Source organism: Onychomys torridus, chromosome 5 (assembly GCF_903995425.1).
Source record: "Onychomys torridus chromosome 5, mOncTor1.1, whole genome shotgun sequence".
Classification (NCBI taxonomy): domain Eukaryota; kingdom Metazoa; phylum Chordata; class Mammalia; order Rodentia; family Cricetidae; genus Onychomys; species Onychomys torridus.
In genome coordinates, this window is record NC_050447.1 from 39,425,302 (window position 1) to 39,448,550 (window position 23,249).

The 23,249-nt window shown below is 44.8% G+C and overlaps 1 protein-coding gene across 5 annotated transcripts in view; it reads right to left on the reverse strand.

The window, feature by feature from the left end:
* Window positions 1-22,345, reverse strand: part of Wdr59 (WD repeat domain 59) — a 74,945-nt gene extending 52,600 nt beyond the window's left edge. For 4 of the 5 annotated variants that reach the window (XM_036187563.1, XM_036187562.1, XM_036187560.1 and 1 more), the window contains exons 1-4: window positions 22,171-22,345; window positions 9,965-10,014; window positions 1,941-2,076; window positions 40-125 (exon numbers count right to left, since the gene is read on the reverse strand). In XM_036187563.1, the coding sequence (XP_036043456.1) occupies window positions 40-125; window positions 1,941-2,076; window positions 9,965-10,014; window positions 22,171-22,224 (326 nt within the window). In that variant the 5' untranslated portion in view covers window positions 22,225-22,345. Of the gene's footprint in view, window positions 1-39; window positions 126-1,940; window positions 2,077-3,210; window positions 3,855-9,964; window positions 10,015-22,170 lie in introns of those variants that run through there. The other variant, XM_036187561.1, reaches the window with a different exon arrangement.
* Between the last annotated feature and the right edge of the window lie 904 nt (window positions 22,346-23,249).

Consider the following 23,249-nt stretch of genomic DNA (forward strand, 5'->3'; position numbering starts at 1 on the left):
AGTGAGACAGGCCAGGAAGCTGCCCGGGGCAACGCCTACCTGATCACTCGAGTGTGGCCCTGTAGCGTCGTGCCAACCTCCCCACTGCCGCCTTTCCACTTATAGAGATCGACCCGTTGATTGCTCTGCAAAGCAGCAAGGGTGAGAAGGCAGTGAGCGGTAGGGCGCTGGCTGGAATAGGCGTTCTCGCCTCAACTGCCTAATGTAAAGAAGAGCACGCCACAGAGAAGCCAACTTGTGTGCCAGGGATTCTACAGGGTAAACCAAACAAACAAACAAGCTTAAAGTCCAGGACGTGCTGTAGAGGAGATCAGTCAGGAAATGGCTGTCACACAAACATAAGGACCTGAACTCGATGCCCAACGCCCACATAAAAGCTAGGTGCAGGGGTTTGGGGATTTAGCTCAGTGGTAGCGCGCTTGCCAAGCACAAGGCCCTGGGTTCGGTCCTCAGCTCTGGCAAAAAAAAAAAAAAGGTTTAGTTTTAGCCGGGCGGTAGTGGCGCACGCCCGTAATCCCAGCACTCAGGAGGCAGAGGCAGGTGGATCTCTGTGAGTTCAAGGCCAGCCTGATCTACAGAGCTAGTCCAGGACATACACAAATAATGATAATCATAAAGGGCCAAGCATGGAAATCTACAGTTGCTCTGGAGCAGCAGTTCTCAACCTGTGGATTTGCAACCCCTTTGGGGGTCGAATGACCCTTTCCCAGGGGCCACCTAAGACCACTGGAAAACAGATATTTACATTACGATTCATAACAGTAGCAAAATCATAGTTATGAAGTAGCAACGAAATAATCTTATGGTTGGGGGTCTCCATAACATGAGGAACTGTATTAAAGGTCACAGCACAGAAGGTTGACAAGCATTGGTCTAGAGAAAATGATGACAAGGAATCTGGAGAAAGACACCAGAGACGACATAGTCCAAAATCTATTGAGGAGTGATAAGGTTCTCAGAAAAGAAAAAGAAGCTAGGTGCAAACCCTGGGAAATTCACATATAAATAGACACTGGAAATCTACAGAGGTTAACCAACCTAATGAACTCCAATTAGGAATGAATAAAGTAGTTTTGTTTTAATTTATTTTTAACCATCTGTATGTGTGGGAGGTGGTATATCCCTGTGAGTGCAGGTGCCTACACAGGCCAGGAAAGGCCAGAGGTCCCCTGGAGTTAGAGTTGCCGACAGCTGTGAGCCATGCAAGGTGGGTGCCAGGTACTGAACTCAGGTCCTCTGAAAGGGCAGTTCTTGCTCTTAACTGTTGAGAACCATCTCTGCAGCCGATGGATGAGGTGTTTGATCCCTCGAAAAGGAAAGAAGGCCAGGTCCAGACCAGCTCACATTCCTCTCCAGAGGATCTTTCTGATCATCTGCCACACAGCCCTTAGCTAGTCAGACTGTCACTAAGGAAGGTAACTCACTACACACAGAAATGAAGGCATCTACTTGCTTCCCTTAAAAAAATCTAGACTCGGTCCCTAGAAATAAATACAAAGCCTGACACAGACCAGGGGCCAGCAAATTAACTATACATATACACACATACATATAAAACCTGTACAACACCTCGCCTCTTTTTTCAGAAGCAGGCAAACCTCTCTCTCTGAAGATTTATTTGTTTTTATTAAACGTGTGTGGGTGTTTGCCTTCATGTATATCTGTGCAGCATGTGCATGGTGTCCATGGGGGCTAGATGAGGGCGTCAGATATCCTAGACCCCAAGTCACAGACAGTTATGGTTGTGAGCCACCATGTAGGTACTGGGAATCAAACCCAGGTCCATGGAAGACCATCCCTCCAATGAGCCACTGGCCAGCCTCACAAACCTTTTTTTTTTTTTTAAACTGAGCAATGAAGATTACATTCTCTTCTCTGGACAGGACAGAGACTTGCCTTAATGACACATTTAAAAAAAGACAACACACAAATGAACTCACCGAAGCTGCGAAGTAGTGTGCGAAGCTGTCATGAGGATTCCACTGCACAGCGCCGATGTCCCATTTGCTCTGGCGGGAGATTTTGCGGTGACCTTCAAAAGGGGCATCTAGATTGACGATGTACAGGAATCTTCGGCTAGAACAACATCCACATTATAGCAATGCAACAACATAACAGCATGCGCGTTATGACACATGCAGAACTGCATGCAGTTTGCAAGCCGTGCTCCAAAAACTCTCAGACACACATGACAATTATCTACCCTGAAAGGCATACAAATGACAAGTGTAACCCAAGCTGACGGTTAAGCAAGGGGGAACAGTATCCCCGTGAGAGCTACTTCCATAGTTGGCCTTCACTACCCATATCCACTCATGAGAGTGTGTCTGCTCCTTCTGTATTCAGCTCCAATCTACTCCCCTCCCAGTCTTTCCCAGTGCCCCGGCTAGGACTGATTACAGCTCCATGTTAATCCCATTGCAAGCTCTACATTTCAACTGTGTTTTCTCTACAAGAAGGCTATCAAAGGTTAAGGCTCTTGTCTCAATTCACCTGCATATCTGGAAACAACACCAGGTCTAGAATATCTTTTTGTTGTTGTTGTTTTTGTTTGAGACAGGGTTTCTCTATGTAGCTTTGCACCTTTCCTGGAACTCGCTTTGGAGACCAGGCTGGCCTCGAACTCACAGAGATCCGCCTGCCTCTGCCTCCTGAGTGCTGGGATTAAAGGCGTGCACCACCACCGCCGCCTGGCTAGAATATCTTTCTAAGCCCAATATCACCAGGCACAGAGCTTTACACTCAATAAATGTATTGAACACACTTATTACTGGGTCAAAAATCCTACAGAAAAATCTCAAATTCCTCTTCAAGTCTACTAGTCAGAAACAAAACCAGATCCATCAGGAAGAGAACTAATGACCCAAGGAAAAAAAAGCAATCAAAGGAGCAGAGGAAGGCTGTCAGAGTAAGTTTAAAGTGTCAATCAATATAAAGAATCTGAAAAATAAGAATGCTTTGTATTTTTTTTTTTAAGAAAGAAATTACTGCTGGTCTATGAATTAACATCCCTGCAGTAATCCAGCATTGATTTTTAATTAGAGAACATGCTAAGCATGTTCTGGGTATCAATGAGGACCAAAGAACTCAAAAAAGATTAACAGTCTCCATTTGGAAAGACCAGAATTCTAGAGAGTAGCAGAAACTCTAAAGAGGGACGATGGGTAAGGGAGAAGGCGGCTAACATAGGGAAGACGGAATTTCACAGACCTTCTGGAACATCTAAGAGAGTTAATGCAGAACAAAGATCTAGAGGCAAAGGAATCAGGTACTCTTGGAGCAGAAAGATGGCACCTTCCCATTAGGAGGAAAATGAGTCCAGGCTACGAGCTTCATCCATGAGCTGTTCCTCCATTACTGGGGAGCTCGGACACAGTGCAGACGATGGAGGACAGCAGAAAGGGGACATTCAAGGACAGACACCAGTGACTCAAATGTGTTTCTCTTCATTCCCAACCCCCAAAGCCCTTCCAAAATACAGTCTAAAAAAGACAGGAAGCCACACAGCAAAGAAAATTGGAGGGGAAATGGAAGCATATGGACAAAGGGTAACTGATAATGAGTAACGGCAGATAATAAGCCCAAGTGCTGAAGGCAGGAAGTGTCTCAGAAGCAAGCTGACTGGAGGTGGAGGGCCTAGTGGCGCCTTCTCTAGGCAAAGAGGGCTGGAAGGCAAAGCAGAGCGTAAGAAAACAAGACTGTCTGAAAGCATGGGAGTGGCTCTCCCAATCACTCTTGACTCTTCTTTTCTCCAAGATTTTGTTGGGGGAAGGAGGGTGCGCAACTGTGTCCACAACTGGAGGCCAGAAAAAAAGTCCCCCCTTTCTAGCACTCTCTGTCTATTCCTTTGATTTCAAAAAGCAATTCAAAGTCTTTCAAAGTTGCTGAAAATTAAGAAAATCTAACGGAGGGCTGGAGAGATGGGCCAGCTGTTACAAGCATTGGTGCTCTTGCAGAAGACATGGATTCAGTTCCCAACACCCACACAATGGCTCACAACTGCCTGTAACTACAGCTTTGGGGAATCTGACACCCAGTTATGGACGCTCAGGGCACCAGACACATGCATAGTGCAAATACATAAATGCAGGAAAACTCATACACATAATTTTTTTCATCTTGAAACCCCACTTACTGCTCTTGCAGAGGATCCGGGCTTAGTTCCGCACACATACATTAGGGACTCACAACCACCTATACCTCCAGTTCTAGGGGATCAAATGACCTCTGGCTGCTGTGGGCACCTATACACACCATGCCATAAATTCATGCAGGGACACACACAAAAACAAACAATAAAAAAATAAATCTCAAAGGACAATGTAATGAAATGAAATTTTAAAAAAAGAAAAAAAAAAGGCCAGAAAAGAATCCACTTAAAAGAATTAACAGTAACAACTACAAAAACAAAGAAAGAGGAAAGAGAAAATAGAGGGAAGAAAATTATCAAAGATGTAAGGCAGGAAAAGCTCCCTAAATTAAAAAATACGTAATTCAGATTGGAAGGGTCTTCTACCATGCTAAAAAATACTAAAATGTAATCAGAATGGTGACTTCATAAACATATATGTTTATAAATTTATTTGAGCTATTCACTTCATATTAGTATAGTACATATATCTCACTACATATATTTTAAAATTATTTTTTTCCTTTCATTGAAAGTAGATTTTGGGGGGTTGGGGATTTAGCTCAGTGGTAGAGCGCTTGTCTAGCAAGCGCAAGGCTCTGGGTTCAGTCCTCAATTCTGGCAGAAAAAAAAAAAAAAGTAGATTTTTTGCCGGGTGGCAATGGTGCATGTCTTTACTCCCAGCACTCGGGAGGCAGAGCCAGGTAGATCTCTGTGGGTCTGAGGCCAGCCTAGTCTACTGAGCGAGATCCAGGACAGGCACCAAAACTATACAGAGAAACCCTGTCTCAAAAAACAAAACAAACAAAAACACACACAAAAACAAAAACAAAAAAAAGAAGAAGAAGAAGGGGATTCTTTTCTCATACAATATACCCTGATTATAGTTTCCCTCCTTCTACACCTACCCAGTTCTTCCCCACCTCCCCTCCCCACCAGATCCACTCCCTTTCTCTCATTAGAAAAGAACAAGCTTCTAAGAGATAACAATTTTGGGGGCCCACTACCCAGCTCCCAAATAAATCATACACAGAGGCTTATTCTTAATTACAAATGCCAGCCTTAGCTTGGCTTAGTTTCTAGCCAGTTTTCCTTAACTTATCCAGTCTACCTTTTGCCTCTGGACTTTTCCTGTTCTCTACTTCTGTAAATCTTATTCTTTTTTTAAAGATTTATTTATTTATTATGTATATAGTGTTCTGCCTACATGTATGCTTGCAGGCCAGAAGAGGGCGCCAGATCTCATTACAGATGGTTGTGAGCCACCATGTGGTTGCTGGGAATTGAACTCGGGTCCTCTGGAAGAACAGCCAGTGCTCTTAACCGCTGAGCCATCTTTCCAGCTCCTGTAAATCTTATTCTTACTCCACTGTTGGCTGTGTAGCTGAGTGGCTGGCCCCTGATGTCCCCCTCCTTCTCTGGCTTTTCCTTTTCAATTCTCCCCTCCCAGAGTTCTCCTATTTATTCTCTCTGCCTGCCAGCCCCATCTATCCTTTCTCCTGCCTCACTATTGGCCATTCAGCTTTTTATTAGACCATCAGGTGTGTTAGACAGGCACAGTAACACAGCTTCACAGTGTTAAACAAATGCAACATAAACAAAATAATATTCTACTACAGAGACCCACCCATTCTCATAGTCAGAAGTACCATAAAAATGCTCAGCTGAAAGCTATAATATATATGCAGAGGACCTGGTGCAGACCCATGTAGGCTCTTCAGTCTCTGAGTTATCTGAGCCTTTTATACAAAAAAATGAAATGGAGCCCTTCAAATTTGGGCTGGAAATAATATAAGCATGTACATGCTGAAAAACACAATAAGGCATTAGCACATGTATGATTTCTGGTCACATAATTCCAATTCTCTACAACATTAAGGATGACACTCTTCAAACCAGCAAATGTGGGAAAATCTAACATTCAGAATGCCTAAGAGTATCTTATGGGTCATTAGTATGATACAGAGTATTTCTATCCCTATTTACTTGGATAAAACAATATCAACTGAGGAAATAGCTTAGGGGGTAAAGTATTTGCTGTGTGATTATGAGGACCTGAATATGATCCCAGAAGCCACGTGGAAAAGGCTGGGCATGGTGCAGACGCTGTAATTTCAGTGCTGGGGTGGAGGAGACAGGTGGATGTCTGGGTCGTGCTGCCCAGCCAGCCTTGTGTACTCTGTGAGTCCCAGTCCATCGTTAATCCCTGTCTCAAAACTGAACAAACAAGGTAGTCCATGCCTGAGAAATGACACCTAAGGCTGTTCTCCAGCCTCCACAGGCACATGGACATAGACAGACAGACAGACAGACAGACACACACACACACACACACACACACACACACACACACACCCCTCAATAATGAAAGAAGGAGGGGACAGGAGGTCCTCGGAGTGCCCAGACACAGGCCAAAGCAATCATGATGAAAACTTCACAAATTTTAGAGATAAAAGATAGGATTTTAGCTGGGCGGTGGTGGTGCACGCCTTTAATCCCAGCACTCAAGAGGCAGAGGCAAGTGGATCTTTGCAAATTCAAGGCCAGCCTAATTTACAGAGTGAGTTTCAGGACAAGCTCCAAAGCTACACAGAGAAACCTTATCTTGAAAAAAACAAACAAACAAACAAAAAAGATAGAATTTTAAAGGTTTTAATGAGACAAATGCAATATATGTGAAGAATCTAGAATTTCTACATAACTGTGACTCAGAAGGCTGAACAAGAGGATTACAAGTCCAAAGCAGCCTGCACAACTTAGCAAGACACTGTAAGAAAAGTTTTAAGAAGCTACAGGGGGTGGGGGTGTATGAGAACACAGCTCAATAGTTGAGTACTTGGCTGGCCTGTGTGAGGCCCTGGGTTCAGTCCCTAGTACTTCAGGGGGCGGGACTCAAAAACCCCAAATATCAGCTCTTAACAAGTGTTACACGGGGGCTGGAGAGATGGCTCAGAGGTTAAGAACACTGACTGTTCTTCCAGAGGTCCTGAGTTCAATTCCCAGCACCCACATGATGGCTCACAACCATCTGTAATGAGATCTGGTGCCCTCTTCAGTGTATATAATAAATAAATCTTTAAAAAACACATTAAAAAAAAAAACAACAAAAAACCAAGTGTTACACGACGACAGTGGGAAGTAGAGGAATATCAGACAGGTACAACCTGTGACCTCAGAGCACCTGGTAAAGTGCCAGATCCTCATCTTCAAGTGTAAGAAGTCAACTTACAATGTCTTCATTGAACACAGCCAGAGCTAGCAGTGAGTTTGGACAATGGAGACAATCAACCGCAAGGGCTGAAAGATAGTCAAGACGTGCTCCTGGACAGGAGATCAAAGATGGACACGTTGAGGAGTCAGACGCTGCTGCTCCACAACACGGGCTTGGCAGCACTGCTCAATTCCAGACCATTACTCATGTACACATGCTTCCTCAAGAACACAATACTAGTGTGTGTGTGGTGCACACCTTTAATCCCAGCACTCAGGAGGCAGAGGCAGGCAGATCTCTGAGTTTGATGCCTTCCTGATCTACAGAGTGAGTTCCAAGACAGTCAGGGCTACACAGAGAAACTCTGTCTCAAAAAAAAAAAAAAAGAAAGAAAGAAAGAAAATTAATTAATTAATTTTTAAAAAAGGACACAATACTGCAAAGAGTAAGCAGGCAATTAATGATGTCATACACCACAAACCACTGACCTGTCTGTATACTCTGAGTAAGTGAACTGTATGATGTGTTAATTATATCCTAATAAAGCTGTTTTGTAAGAATTCTTATTTTAATTATTCATCTATGTGTGTGTTGGGGTGCACATATATGAGATCAACATTGGCTATCTCCTTCAATTGTTCCCTTCCTTCTTGTGGGGGGACATCCCAAGCCCACATTCCCCCAGAGTACTCTTAAGTAGAAGCAGTAGGAAATATTAGAAAGAAGGAAAGAGGGGAGAGAAACAGATAGAAAACACAGGATAGCCTGGGGGGGGGGGGGGGCTGGATCCTAATCCATCGGGTCCTGATTGTCCCTGACAAAGGGTTTTTAAAGGAATTACAAGGGGTGGAGCAAAAGACCTCCCCCCAGCACAGCCAAGTGCAGACCATCTCAGACATCTTGTACTCAGGCCCGTGGTCCAATCATCCTCTTTATGCAGACCTGCAGGGTAAAGCCATGAGGAAACTTAAATGGGTTCCCACACCTTCTTTTTTAAGAACTTATTTTATTTTTAATTGCATGTATATGTGTGTCTGTGAGGGGGATTTTCAATGTGAGTGCAGGAGCCCAAAGAGGCTAAAAGAGGGCACCTCATCCCCTGAAGCTGGAGTTCTAGGCAGTTGTGAGCTATCTGATGTGGGTGTGTTGGGAACTGGCTTGGGTCTTCTGCAAGAGCAATACCTACTCCTAAGTGCTGAGCTCCCTCTCCATAGCCCTACAGCCCTTTTTTTTTTTTTTTAATAGGGTCTCTGGATGACCATGGGGCTTGTAGGCTCAGCTAGGCTGTCTGGACAGTGAGATTCAGTGAGATTCAGGTATCCCTCTGTCTCTACTTCTCCACAGCCAGGACTATAGGCATGTGCCATGCTCGACTCTTCTTGTGGGTCCCGGGGATCATGCTCAAGTCCTCATACTTGCATGGCAAACGTTTTTACTGGCTAAGACAGCTCCCCAGGCCTAATTCTAGGTTGTTTTGTTTGGTTGGCTTTTGATTTTTTTTTTTAAGTGATCAAGAAATTAGATCATAGGTTTGGGGATTTAGCTCAGTGGCAGAGCACTTGCCTAGCAGGTGCAAGGCCCTGGGTTCGATCCTCAGCTCAAAAAAAAAAAAAAGAAAAAAAAAGAAATTAGATCATGATAGAAATATAGCATTTCCAGCCAGGCAGTGGTGGCACACATAGATACAGAGACGCAGGTGAGTCTGTGAGTTCAAGGCCAGCTTGGTCTACAAAGTGAATCCCAGGCCAGCCTGGGCTACACAGTGAGACCCTGTCTCAAAAAAATAAGCAAATAACAATGAAATTACTGAAAATAAAACTAACTTTGAGAGGGAAGGGCAGTGATTTTAAGTAACATGAAAGGGAAGGGGTCTTTGCCCATTAACTGTATTCCGGTTCAATGCTAGGGTTATTAGCAAAGGCCAGAATCTCACAATTTTTGAGTAAGAAAATCATGTAGTTCAATTCCTTCTTGGTGGAAGTAAACTGCTTCTGGAGGCTGGTGAGATGGCACAGTGGGTAAAAGCACTTGCCACATAAACCTGACAGCCTCAATTTGATTCCCAGGTCTTATGGTGGAAGAAAAGAATTGATTCCCCAAAGTTGTCTTCTCACCTGCACACATGCACCATGGCACGCATGCACCATGGCACGCATGCACCATGGCACGCATGCACCTGCACACATGTATGCACATGCACACACATATAGACATACAAAAAATAAATCATTTTTAAAATTCGTTCAGGAGAAAACCAAAGTCCAGTTAGGTAAACTGACTCAATGTCCAGCACTCACTGCATCATCAATCTGGAACCCAGGTCCCCTCAATCCTCCTACCCGCCTCTTTGACCATACTAGACTGACTCCTTGAAGAGGCTGTATGGTAACAAGAAAACTGCAAGCTCACGGCCAGATTACAAATGACTAAAATGTGTGTTCACTGCTTACCCGTGAGAGTAAAAAAACACCTGCAAAGAACCCCTGCAAGTGCCCTTGTGGTCCTCAGCATGTGAAAACTAACCTCTTTCACTGTCCTCAAACATAAGGATATTTTCCAATTTCCCAGAAACGTATAACGCATCCCCAGAACTCATGGCAGACGAACTCTGAAGGCTCACTTACCCAGAGAGCACTGCATGCTGCCCAAGACAGTCCACAGACATAGCAGTTGCCTGTGAGAAAGAACACAATTTCAGTTCTGCCAGCAAAACAGCCGGGGAGAAGACAGACCTACCTTAGCTCGTCTTCCTCTCAGGCAGTCCCCAGCTAACAACAATCAACTATCAGGTTCTAGAGTTCTCTGCCGTGGATGCTTTCCAGGGACTCTCAACCTTCCTAATGCTGTGACCCTGCAATACAGTTCCTCAGGTTGAGGTGACCCCAACCATAAAAATGCTATAGATTCTGCTTCACAGCTGTAATTTTGTTGCTGTTATGAATCATAATGTAAACTTTTTGGAGATAGAGGTTCGTGAAAGGGGTTGTGGCCCACAGGTTGAGAACCACTGCTTAAAGTCCTTTTCATTCCCACCCAAATCTCACATTTACTTTGACAACATGACAGCTTCTATTTCACACACACACACACACACCAGGACTATACACAACCAAGGCAGCACACTCTAAATTAAGAAGGACATTCTAGAGCCCTCATAGAATGTGGCTAGCACCAGAGCAAGAAGCAGCTAGCTGCTAAACAGAATCTCTCCCAAGGAGAACCTAACCTAGGACACTGCTACCTATATACACCCATAAAATACACTCATTCCTTTCCATAGCATGTGGAACCTGCTTGAAGCCATATGGCACATTATTCAAACACCATCCCTGCTGAGTCCAAGGTTTATTCTTAATATTTTAGCTATTTTTTATTATACAGGATTATATAAGGCCATTTCCATGCAAGTTCATAATGTACTTTTGAGCATATTCCCACACATACCCCTGTACCTCACTCTCCTCTAAGGTAACATTCTTGTTACTAATATGTCCCATTCACATTCAGTCTGAAATTCTATCTCCCAGTTCCTAGTGAGCACAATCGTCATGATTCAATTCCTCATCCCCCAAAGACTGCAGCAAGTCTATTGAAGGTGAGGCACGTGGATGACTGGAACCCTGGCAGTGACAGCCTTACACTGTCATGTGTGTCACCTCTTTGGTCACTACTCTAAGTTCTTTTCCAAGACAGCATGCTGTAAGAATTCACTTCATGTATGCTGTCATAATCATAAACTATAAATGGTAAACACCAATCCCTCCCCCTCACTTATCTACCACTTAAAAACTACGTCATGTGTAACACTGGAGACATGAAGCCAGAGTGCTCTCCCAGAGAATAAAAAGTGATTGAAAGGCATCCTTCATATTGCACTGGAGTACAGAGCAGAAAGCCTGGCTACAAAGGCAAGCCTGATGCCACACTATCTCTAGAACTCTGCTGTGTGATTTATAGATTAATGCTACAAAGAAGGCAAATTGGTTTCTCCAACAGGGGCAGAGCCTTCCTAGAGGGCATTTGGTGGCAAAATCCTACCACAGCCCCAAGATTCTGGGCTCCTGATGCACACACCTTCTCCCTGCTGTGCAAGGCTAATAAAACACAACTCCAGCTATAGCTGCCAATGGGCTACTGATCCAAGTAAGGGGCCAAATCAGCCAGCCTTAAGATAAAGAAATTTGAAGAACCCAAGTATCCATCAGGGGATGAAGAGAAGAATAAGAAGATGTGATCAGCAACACAATGGATTATTATCAGCCTTCAAAAGTATGGAATGTCCTATAGATGCTACAACACAAATGATCCTTAAAAGATTATACCAAGTGCCAAGTGAAACACACCACACAAGAGACCAGTAGAGATAACTCCACTTACGGCACGAATGAATGAAAAATATCCCCTTTAGAAGGTGGAGCCTTGCCGGAGGAAGCCAGTCACTGGGAGCAGGCTTCTCCCTCTGCTTCCTGTGTGTGATGGAGATGTGATCTCTCAGCTTCCTGTTCTGGCCCTCATGCCTCCCCTGCTTTATGGATCTTCCTCTGGACCCATAAGCCAAAATAAACCCTCTCTTCCTTAAGTTGCCTTTGGTCACAATATTTTATTACAGCAACAACCACCAAGAAAAGTAACGCAGCAGGAAAGAAACAGAACGTAGCGGCCGACAAGGTTGGGGAAACTATGTTTAATGAGTGTAGACTTTCTATTTGGGGTGATGAATAGTTAGGAAGGAGAGGCAACAATTGAGAGACGTAATCATATTGGCTCTTTAAACTGGTCTGGAAGTTAGAAGGGAGGGGGATTCACTACGCCACCCATGAAAGTGGAAAGGGTCACAGGGCAAGGACCTGATCTCTGGGGGCTGACAGTAACCCCTCAGTAACAAGCAGTGAGGACGAAGGAACTTCTGTCCTAGACCCCTAGCAACTGGATACTGAAACCACCTGAAAGAGCTTGGAAGTGGATTCCTCTTAAGTGAAGCCTCCAGGTGAAAACACAGCTCATAGATGCCTTGACTTTGGCATGAGGCACTGGACAAAGAAACCAGCCATGCAGTGCCTGGACTTATGACCCACAGAAATCTGAGCTAATAGATGGGCATTGTTTTAAGTTGCTAAATGCGTAGTGTACAGTATACAGTAATAGAACGCTAATAAAGCATTATCTGGTAACAGTCCAAAAATACCATGCCTTTTGTCTCTGTTCTACCTCTGGTACCTACCCCAAAACACAGCAAATGTTTTCTGAGCAGAGTTGTTTACTTACAACTATAGTATCCATCTAGACAATGGAATAATCTAGTACCATTTCAAATAACATGAAAACACATCAAAACTGCAAATATATCAATCACCATATTATGGTATCTTTTACACATTTATTTACGTACTGGGGATGGAGGGTACTTACATTCATGCCATGGTGTGTGTGGAGGTCAGAGGGCAACCTGCAGGTCTACCTTCTACCTCATGGCTTCCAATGCTTGAACTCAGGTCATCAAGCTTGGTGGCAAGTGTCTTTATCCACTGAACCATCTCGCCCGCCCAGAATGTTATTTTTTAAAAAGAACCATTTAAAAAAAAAAAAACAAAAAAAATGCCACTGCCATGGTAGGAACACACAGGAGGATTATGCTGGGCTGCCCCACAAGGAACTGGAGAAAGGGAAGTAACTCTAACAAGACATGAAGCAGACGCTGGCATTAAGGGGTGATCTGCAGGACAGGAGCCTGTGGTCCAAGGCCTTACTGCTGACAGGGCACCAGAGGCTGCGCAGCTCAGAACAATGGGACATGGGGATTTTATCTGAACCGGAAGGGAGGGAAGGAACACTTGCAGTGACTCTGGTAGAACTTCCTGTCCGCCTTTAGGAAGGGGCCTGCTGCAGATTATGGATAGACCAGAGACATAACCAAGAGTGTTGTTTATATATACCTCCTATTAAAGTCTACATTGAGGACCGGTAAGATGGCTCCGCAGGTGGACGTGCTTGCCATGGAAGCCTGACAAGTTCACACAGTGGAAGGAGAGCCAACTCCACAAAGCTGCCCCTGGCCTCCAGATGTGCGCGCTGTGGTACCTGTGCACTACACACTTATACACAGAGTAGACGGTGAGAGTTTTTAAAAGAACAAGGCCAGAGGGGTGACTCAGTAAGTAAAAGCAAAAGCCCTTGCCATGCAGTCCTGACAGCCTCAGTTTGATACCTGGGACCCAAGAGAAAAGACAGACACAGCAGCACACATCTGTAAAGCATTCCTACGATGGGGGCAAAAACAGGAGGCATGCATCAAAACAAGGAGGGAGAATGAACTTCTAAACAGTTCTCTGACCTGTGCGTGCGTGCGTGTGTGTGTGTGTGTGCGTGTGCGTGTGCGTGTGCGTGTGCGTGTGCGTGTGTGTGTGTGTGTGTGTGGTGATGCGTACCTGTAATACTGACGCTTAGCTGGCTGCAACAGGAGGACCACAAGTTCAAAGCCAGCATGGCCTAAATATAGTCAAAAACACAAAAACGAACAAACTAAACCACCTAGAACTCCTTGCTTCCCGGATACAATTTTCCTGAGATTTCACTTAAGTTTGGATATGCCTTCCTAGTCTCTCCTGAGTCAACTACTAGCTCCCATGCTCTGCACCATGGCAGTCTGTCACTTCTTACCAGGAAGGTCGGGAGCCTCCCACCAGCTGTGCTCCCACCATCTCAAAGCTGCTGCTGATGCTAAATCTGGTCTTGGCTTTACAGAGTCGGCAGGATTGAATGCATCCTAGTGTAGCACTAAAGACCACCCTGGAGCTTCCTGTTCACACCTATAATCCATCTCACAGCTCTGCCTTCCAAACCCTGGCCCAATATCCCAGCCATTATGAATTCTGTAAAATGAATTCCTTCCAGTGCTGAAAACTCAAGCCTGTCTCTTCCTCCCTTCCTCTCTCACCTCAGGACCTTTACACCAGTCTGCCTGGAAGATACTTCTGTCCACCACCCTGTATGTGTGTGTGTGTGTGTGTGTGTGTGTGTGTGTGTGTGTGTGTGTGTGTGTGTGTGTTTGTGGGGGGGGGGAATGGGGGGGTCGTGTGGTACGTGCAGTATACATGCATGCTCCTGAGTATAGAAGCCAGAGGTCAACATGGAATGTCTTCCTCAATTGCTTTCCACCTTATTTATTTATTAAGATACAGAGTTTCTCACTGAAACCTAGAACTTACCAATTTAGCTAGGCTGGCTAGCCAGCAAGCTCCAAAGATCCTCTCTACCTCCTTAGTATCTGGTTCTCAGGGGTACACCACCACACCCAGCTTTTTATGTGAGTAGCAGGGATCCAAACTCAGTTCTGCATGCTTGCAGGGCAATTACACAGAACCCCAACTCTTTCTTTACCCTTTGGGATTCAGTGTAAACTCTTCTGAGGTTTTGCTGGACCATCCCCTCACACACACCTAGTGTGAATTAGCTGCTTCAGTATTTCCACAGGACCTAGGGTTTCTCTTTTCCTAACACTTGAGATACTGTAATAGTATTTATATACTAGTACAATTCCTACATTATATTGCAATTTCCTTAAAGGTAAAAAACAATTTGTAAGCATAATGCCTAGCACATGGTATTCAATAATATATTAATTCAATGAGTAGCTGGTGTTAAAGGCAATTTAAGTCTTTTTTGTTTTGTTTTTCAAGATAGGGTTTCTCTATGCAGCCCTGGCTGTCCTAGAACTCAGAGGTCCACCTACCTCTGCTTCCCAAGTGCTGGGGTTAAAGGCGTGCATCACTATGGCCTAGCCAATCTAAGTCTTAAACGCTTATGCTAGTACATTAATGTTCATAGCAACATTACTCATTGTACCCCTGAAGTGGAAACAATTCAAATGTCCAACAACTGAATTGTGGATGAATACAATGTTATATAGACATACAATGGACCATACTTACCCATAGAAAGGAATGGAACTCTGACACATACTACAAGCATGGATGAACAGAGAGGTGTGAAAGAACACTCAGTCACAGAGGCTCCACGTGAAGACACATTTGTTTCTTCCTTAGGTCAGATTTCCAATGTACTAACAACACAGATTACACACTTAAAATACGTTGGCCACTGCGCTAAGTGCTCTGCACAGATACCTCACAGCTGCTGCTCCACAGATGAAGTGTCAGGGAAGAGAACGGGCAGCAGGCCTGAGGCTAGCCTTATGAAGGCGTCCCTGTAATCACAGCTCTTGGCTTCTGTCTGAAATCTGGATTTGGGGAGTGCTCATATCAGCTGCTAAGAGTGACTTCCAGTGGCTACTCTTGAGCTCGCTTTCTTCCTGAGGAGGATCAGCACTCATGGTACATGCTGCAATCTCTAATCGACCAGGATCCAAACAATACTCGGGGCACTGATACTGGACGAATGTATGTCCTGTGTGACTCCACACGAAAAGACCCCAGGGAGCCAGGGGCTCCTTTTGTCCAATCTCTACTCCCTGTGACTTGGCTCTTTGATTTTACTTTGCAGACTTTCACTGCACTCTCTCATCATCGTGGGGGTGCTCTGGGCAGCACAAGTGCCAGCGTTTGCCTCGCTTTATGGGTGGAAGAACTGAAGCCTAGAAAGGTAGTAAGCCAGGGGCTGGAGAGGTGGCTCAGAGGTTAGGAGCACTGGCTGTTCTTCCAGAGGTCCTGAGTTCAATTCCCAGCAACCACATGGTGGCTCACAACCTCCTGTAACTCTCTAGGTCCAGGAAGTTTGATACCCTCTTCTGGCCTCTGCAGGCACCCACACGCATGTTTATACAAACACATGCACCAGCACGCACATGCCAATTTTCATTATTATTTTATTTATGTGCATTTTTGCCTGTGCACCATGTGCATGTCCCATGGAAGAGGCCAGAAGAAGTTGTTCAATCCTCTGGAAGTGGAGTTACAGACAGTTGTGAGCTGTCATATGGGTGCTGGAACTCAAACCTGGGTCCTCTGGGGCTTTTCTGTTTGTTTTGTTTTTAACAGCCAGGTGTTGCAGCATGTGCTTATTCTCCCAGTGATAATGAAGTAAGGACACGTGGACAGTTCCTGATGATCAAAACCCAAGGGTGGGAGCTGGAGAGATGGCTCAGAGGTTAAGAGCACTGGTTGTTCTTCCAGAGGTCCTGAGTTCAATTCCCAGCAACCACATGGTGGCTCACAACCATCTACAATGAGATCTGGTGCCCTCTTCTGGCCTGCAGGCAGAACACTCACTGTATACATAGTAAATAAATAAATCTTAAAAAAAAAAAAAAAACAAGGGTGACCTCTGGCCTCTACATAAAAAAAAAGTGTGTGTGTGTGTGTGTGTGTGTGTGTGTGTGTGTGTGTGTTCCCAGGTTCATCCCAAATCAATGCCTAATTTATATACATGCTGAACCAATGAGACTCCACACATAAAAGGGCTAGGGTAATCAGATGACACCTCATCTTGAGATCCCTCCCTGCTGGAGGAAGCTGTTACTCTACTTCTCAAGGAAACTTGGCTTACTTGGCCTTCTGTTGTTCTCAATCACCATTCTTTGTGATTGTGAGACCACCAGATTTCCAAGATCCTCGCACCCCATGCGAAGCCCACCAAGAGCTGAGCAGCACTTCGCTGAACTTAAAGAAGACACAACAGTGCTTGTGGGCAAACCTGAAGACCTGAGTCAGTGCCCCAGACCTCCCGGTGCAAGAACAACTGGCGCCTACAAGCTGTCATCTGAGGCAGGAGTGGTGGTGGCGCACACCTTTGACTCCAGCACTCAGGAGGCAGAGGCAGGCGGATCTCTGTGAGTTCAAAACCAGCCTGGGCTACAAAGTGAGGCCGTTACATGGAGAAATCCTGTCTCAAAAAGCCAAAGGAAAAAAAAGTTGTCACCTGACCATACATGTGTGCACCTGCTCTCATACAGACAGTTGTAAGCTGCCATATGGGTGCTGGAAATCAAACCTGGGCCCTCTGGTCCTTTTGTTATTTGTTCTTAATGGCCAGACATTGTAGCACATGCTTGTAATCCCAGCACTAAGGCAGTAAAGATAGATGGATTACAAAGATAATAATAATAATTAATAAAATAGAAACAAATTTTAAAAAAACAAAACAAAACAAAAAACTAGGGCCTCAAGCATGCCAGGTAAGCATTCTCTCATTAGCTACATCCCTAGTCCTAAAGTAATTTTTAAATTTCTAAAAATTCCATTTATTTATTTGTGTGTATTTGGGATAGCAAGTGCACATGCCACAATGCCTACTTAGAAGTCAGAGGACAATTTTCAGGAGTCAGTTCTCTACGTCTACCATGTGAGCCCTGGGGACCAAATTCAGGTCATCAGCTTGACAGCAAACTCTTTGGCCTGTGTCTTAGTTACTTTTCAATCGCTGTGACAAAACACCATGACCTAGGCAATTTATAAGAGAAAATATTTAATTTGGGGCTTATGATTTCAGAGGGCTAGAGTCCATGACCATCATGGCAGGGAGTGTGGCAACAGGCAAGCAGGCATAGTGCTATAACAGTAGCTGAGAGCTTACATCTTTGGGGGTGGAAGAGTAGGTTCAAGACAGGTTTTGTCTGTGTAGCCCTGGCTGTCCTGGAACTTACTCTGTAGACCAAGCTAGCCTTGAACTCACAGAGATCCACCTGCCTCTACCTCCAGAGTGCTGTGATTAGAGGTATGTGCCACCACAGACTGGTGAAAGCTTACATCTTAAACCACAAGCAGGAGGCAGAGAAAGCAAACTGGAAATGACATGGGCTTTTGAAACCTCAGGGCTGGCCTACACTTCCGCCAAGGCCACACCTCCTAATCCTTTCCAAACAGTTCCACCATCTGGGGACCAGGCATTCAAATACGTAAGTCTGGGAGCCATTCCCATTCAAACCACCACAGCATACTAAAATTATGTTTTAGAATATAAAATTAAAATATGGTACCAGGTGGTAGTAACAGTGGTGCACACCTTTGATCCCAGCACTCGGGAGGCAGAGGCAGGCAGATCTCTGTGAGTTAGAGGCCAGCCTGGAATACAGAGGGAGTCCCAAGACAGCCAGGGTGGTTACACAGAGAAATTCTGCCTCAAAAAGAAAAACCAAGCAAACAAAAAGAAGATGGAGCATTTTGAGAGGTTTACTATTCTGGCCATCCTTTTTCAGTGGGGCAACATGAAGTACTGACTTTTTCTTTCTATGTAGTAGAAAATTAATAAAAACAGGTTTCTGCCTCTTGCCAATCAGCATCAGAAAAAAATAGGCAAATTCACACTATAGATACACCCTTTCAACTAAAAAAAAAAAAAAAAAAAAAAAACTGAAGGAAAAACAGAAACTCCCACAAGGCAGTTAAATTACCCATTTTATTTTATTCTCCTGCTATGCCAACTGCTGTTTAGGCTTAATTATTTCTCCTATTTCATAGCACTCCAATATAGGTGTCAGCACCTTCTCTGTAGGTCTCTTCAGTTACAACTCTATAAAGAAATAGGAGCGAGACTTCCTGGGTTTCTGTGAGAAGTCAAAGATTTCTAGATTAGCATCTTCCAAATTAGCAGGCTTAGACACGTGATACATGTTCAGTTCTGTCCTGATCCCCAGTGAAAGCAATTAACAAGAAGGGTAACTGCAATGCTTTTCCCCCCAGGACTCAGGCACCTCCCTCGGGAAAGCAGGCCTCCACTGACAGCACCAAGTGTTTCAAGATCCCTTAATCCAAAAGCTGCTGGTCAAATTCTCCACGGCGACTACTTATCAAAGGGCACCACAGAGCAGAGTGGTGGGCAGCTCCTTCACATATTAATCCTCACGGCAAAAGACAGGATGAGGTTTTAAGAAGACTCACATCACTCACTGTAATCTAGATTTCCCTCAGTGTAAACCAACTGTGTATCAACACTGTGCTTAGCACAATATGCACCCAGTAGGAGTTCAATAAATCCTTATTTTTAAAAGGGATGGAGCTGGGGAAATGGCTAAGCAGTTAAAACACTTGCTTGCAATCATGAGGACCAAGGTTCAGATCCTTCAAAATCCACATAAACACTGGATGGGTACGGTAGCCCTCCTCTACTTCTAGCCTTGGAAGGCTAAGCTAGAGGAACCCCAGAGCAAGGGTAGCCACACTGGCAAGCTCTGGACTTCATTGGGAGATGCTGCCTTCATGAACAAGGTGGAAAAGCAATCAGGACGATTCCTGACATCAACCTTGGGCTTCCACCGGCATGTGCACCTACACATGTGTATACACATGCAAAAACATGCGTATACACATACATGCACACCAGCAACATAAAAATAGAAATAAATAAATCAATCTTCATTAAATAAGCAAGTGAATAAGTATGGAACACGGGAAGTATTCAGGGCTAGAGAGATGGCTCAGCCTTAGGTTAGGATTACAACCAAAAATATAAGAAAGTATTCAATAACATTTGTTGAATAAATAAAGTGCCAAGAAATGTCCTAAGTATCAGGAAAGGAAGACGTGGTATTTATTATGGACCTATGTGTGACACATTATAAGCTATTAAGAGATGAAATAATACAATGGGCTCTGGGGTCAGAGACTGTCCAAATCCCAATGCCATCAGCCACATACAGGAGGCCTTAGCCAAGTCTCTCTCTAGCAGCCAAACAGGGGTCAGCTTTGCCTTTTGGTATAAAAGGTATACCTACTTAGCCGGCATAGCTCTTTCATTAAGTAGAAAAAGAATAAGTAGAGAAACTGCCTAACACAAAGCTCAGCATATGGGAGACTCTGTATAGAAACATGATAAAATTACAGGGATGTAGCTCACTTAGTATTGTGCTTGCCTAGCATGCACAAAACCCTGAGTGCTGCATAAAACTATGTGTGGTAGTGCACACCAATGGTCTCAAGATGTAGGAGGAACAGGCAGGAGAATCAGAAGTTCAAGATCATTCTCAGCTACACATCAACCTCAAAGTCAGCCTGGGGTAGTTACATGAAACTCTGTCTAAAAAAAAAAAAAAAAGAGGCCAGGTATGGTAGTGCATACCTTTAATCCCAGGCCTTGGGAGACAGAGGCTGGAGGATCTCAGTGAATCTGAAGCCAGCCTGGTCTACATGAGTTCCAGGGAAACCAAGGTTACATATGAGACCTGTCTCAAAAAAAAAAGGGGGGAGGTGGGGAGGGATGGCTGGAGAGATGGCCCAGTGGTCCAAAGCACTGGTTCCTCCTCTTCCAGAGAACACAGGTTAGATACCCAGAACCCACATGGAAGCTCACACTGTTTGTAACTCCATGCCCTCTTCTGGCCTCTGCAGTCACCAGATACCAGAATGGTGCACATACAAACATCCAGGCAAAACAACCATATACCTAACATTTTAAATGGGTGCCTTCAAGATGGCCCATAAGATAACGATTCTGGCTAGACAAGGCTGTTGACATGAGCTGGATACTCAAATCCCACAGAAGAGAATGACTCCCAAGGGTTGTCCTCTGATCTCTATGCACCCACACTTACACATATCATACACTCACTATAATAATAAGCTTTTTTTATTTAAACAAAGAAAAGAAAAATGATTTTTAAAAAACTTATTCAGACAATGAAAACTTTTTTGTTGTTGTTTTGTTTTATTTTCAAGACAGGGTTTCTCTGTGTAGCCCTGGCTGTCCTAGAACTCACTCTTGTAGCCCAGGCTGGCCTCGTACTCAGAAATCCTCCTGCCTCTGCCTTCCCAGTACTGGGATTAGAGGGGAGCAACACCACTGCCTGGCCTTTTGTTTAATTTTTAAATTCGTTTTTTTTTTTTATTTTATTTTGTGTGTATGTGAGTGTGAGCACACATGCCTTGCCATACGTGTAGAGGTCAATGAGCAACTTTTGGGAGCTGGCTCTGTCCTTCCACCACATGGGTCCTGGGAATAGAACTCAGGTCTTCAGGCCTTTGGCACAGCCACTATCTGAGACATTTCCAAGGCTCATGCTAACATCTTTTTAAAGATATACTTTTTATTATGTTTATTTATTTACTATGTTGGGTGTGCCACACCATGTGTATGGAGGGAAGAGGACAACTTATGGGAGCTGGTTCTCGATTTCTGATACGTGGGTCTAGGGGATTGAACTCGGATTGGCAGGCTTCGCAGGAAGTGCCTTTACCAGCTGAGTCACCTTGCCAGCCCCCAATGTTAACAACTTTTGAGGCCTGCCATATGCCCATTACTGTGCCACACATCTTAAACATGTAGCCTCATAAAATTCTCACGCCAGTCCTGTAAGTATAATGACCTCCCTTCTACGGGTAAGAAAACTGATGGGTAAAGAGTGACGTCAGGGATGGGCTACACAGGTGTCCAATATAAGCAATGCATGTATATTGTCAATGACAGAGTATTTTCCGCATTAGCAACTACTTAGATCGGGGGCTGAAACAGAGGCTCTGCAAAGCAGCATTTCACAAATTCACCCCAAAAATGTTATAGGGTGAGGGTGATCCAACTAACTGGGGCTCAGAGAAGTTCTGCAACTTTCCCTAAGTAACCAAGTGCAGCCGACCACCTCAGGGAGTGGACACCTCCCAGTTCACTACCTTAAACAAGGGAAGAATCCTTTCAGCACTTACTGCCTCAGTGTCCCAAGACCCATAAGCCCGTGTGGAACCCTAAAACCCCGTACACGCCTGTCGTAGCTGTCCTGACCAGGTATCAAAGCTCCCCTAGGCTCTCTGACTCCGAGAGCTCCAAGTCAGTACCATGTCCATCTCCCCATCCTGGGCAAGGGGGATGGATGGGACGGCGTAAGGTGGGGGGGGGAAGGGAAAGCTACTGAAGGCGCATGCCCAGGCAGCTCCATTCGCGCACAGCTCACCTGAGAGTCCCGAAATTCCACCACCACGTTCTCGCTGCTCCAGCGCGCTGCCATCTCCTTATCCGGACCGTGGGGGTGCCTGTCGGCGACCCCCCAACTCCAAACCCTGATACTTCCCGGGCTAGTAAGCCCCACAACGTTTAGCAATAAATCCAGCCACGCCCATTTCCCCGCCTTCCGCTTGACCGCAACCCATTGGCTAACCCAATGATAGACCCCGCCTCTTGTGCTTTCTTCCCCCAACGGCGAACCTCGCCTGCCCCCCCCAACAGGATCGCCCCCTTCATTCCGTCATCAGTAGGAGTCACCCGCCCCCCACCCCCGCGGCCGCTGACACGCCCCTTTACCGTGAGCTCTGCCGGGAATTGTAGTCCAGAGTGCGCACAGCTTCGGTGACCCGGGAAGAGCCGGAGATTAGAGGGCAGATGCCAGTTGTACTGTCTTCTTTCCGTTGGTGGATGTTCCCTTATTCTCCCACACACCCTATAAACAAAACTGACATGGTACCTAAAGCAAACACCTCTTCTGATGCCTGTCATCAAGGATTTGAAAAATCTAAGCTTACATTGTACTGTTTCGTGCTGTACCGCTGGTTGTCTTAAGTGTTCAGGGGCTCCTGAGGGTCTCCGAGACACACTGGGGGTGGGGAGGCAAGTCCCCAAAGGTAAAACAATCTCATAACCCTATTAACACGTTACTTTCATTTTCTCTCACCAGTGTGCCAGAGTGTTCCCTATTGTGCAGTACATAACCAATAGAGGGAATGTACCCAGATTTAAGCCGAATGTTAAACGACTTGCCGCTCTTCGATAACATCGTTTAAGTTTTGGAAAGTGTAGTTGTTGAGTTTTTGTTTGTTTGTTTGTTTTGTTTTGTTTTTCTTCACTTAATATGTGTAATTAAGCCGGGCAGTGGTGGTGGTGCACGCCTTTAGTCCCAGCACTCAGGAAGCAGAGGCAGGCGGAATTTTGAGGCGGAGTTTGAGGCTAGCTACAGAGCAGAGTTCCAGGATAGCCAGTGTTACACAGAGAAAAGGTGTGTAATTAACATTAATGAGAGTTGATATTTAACCGTTATTT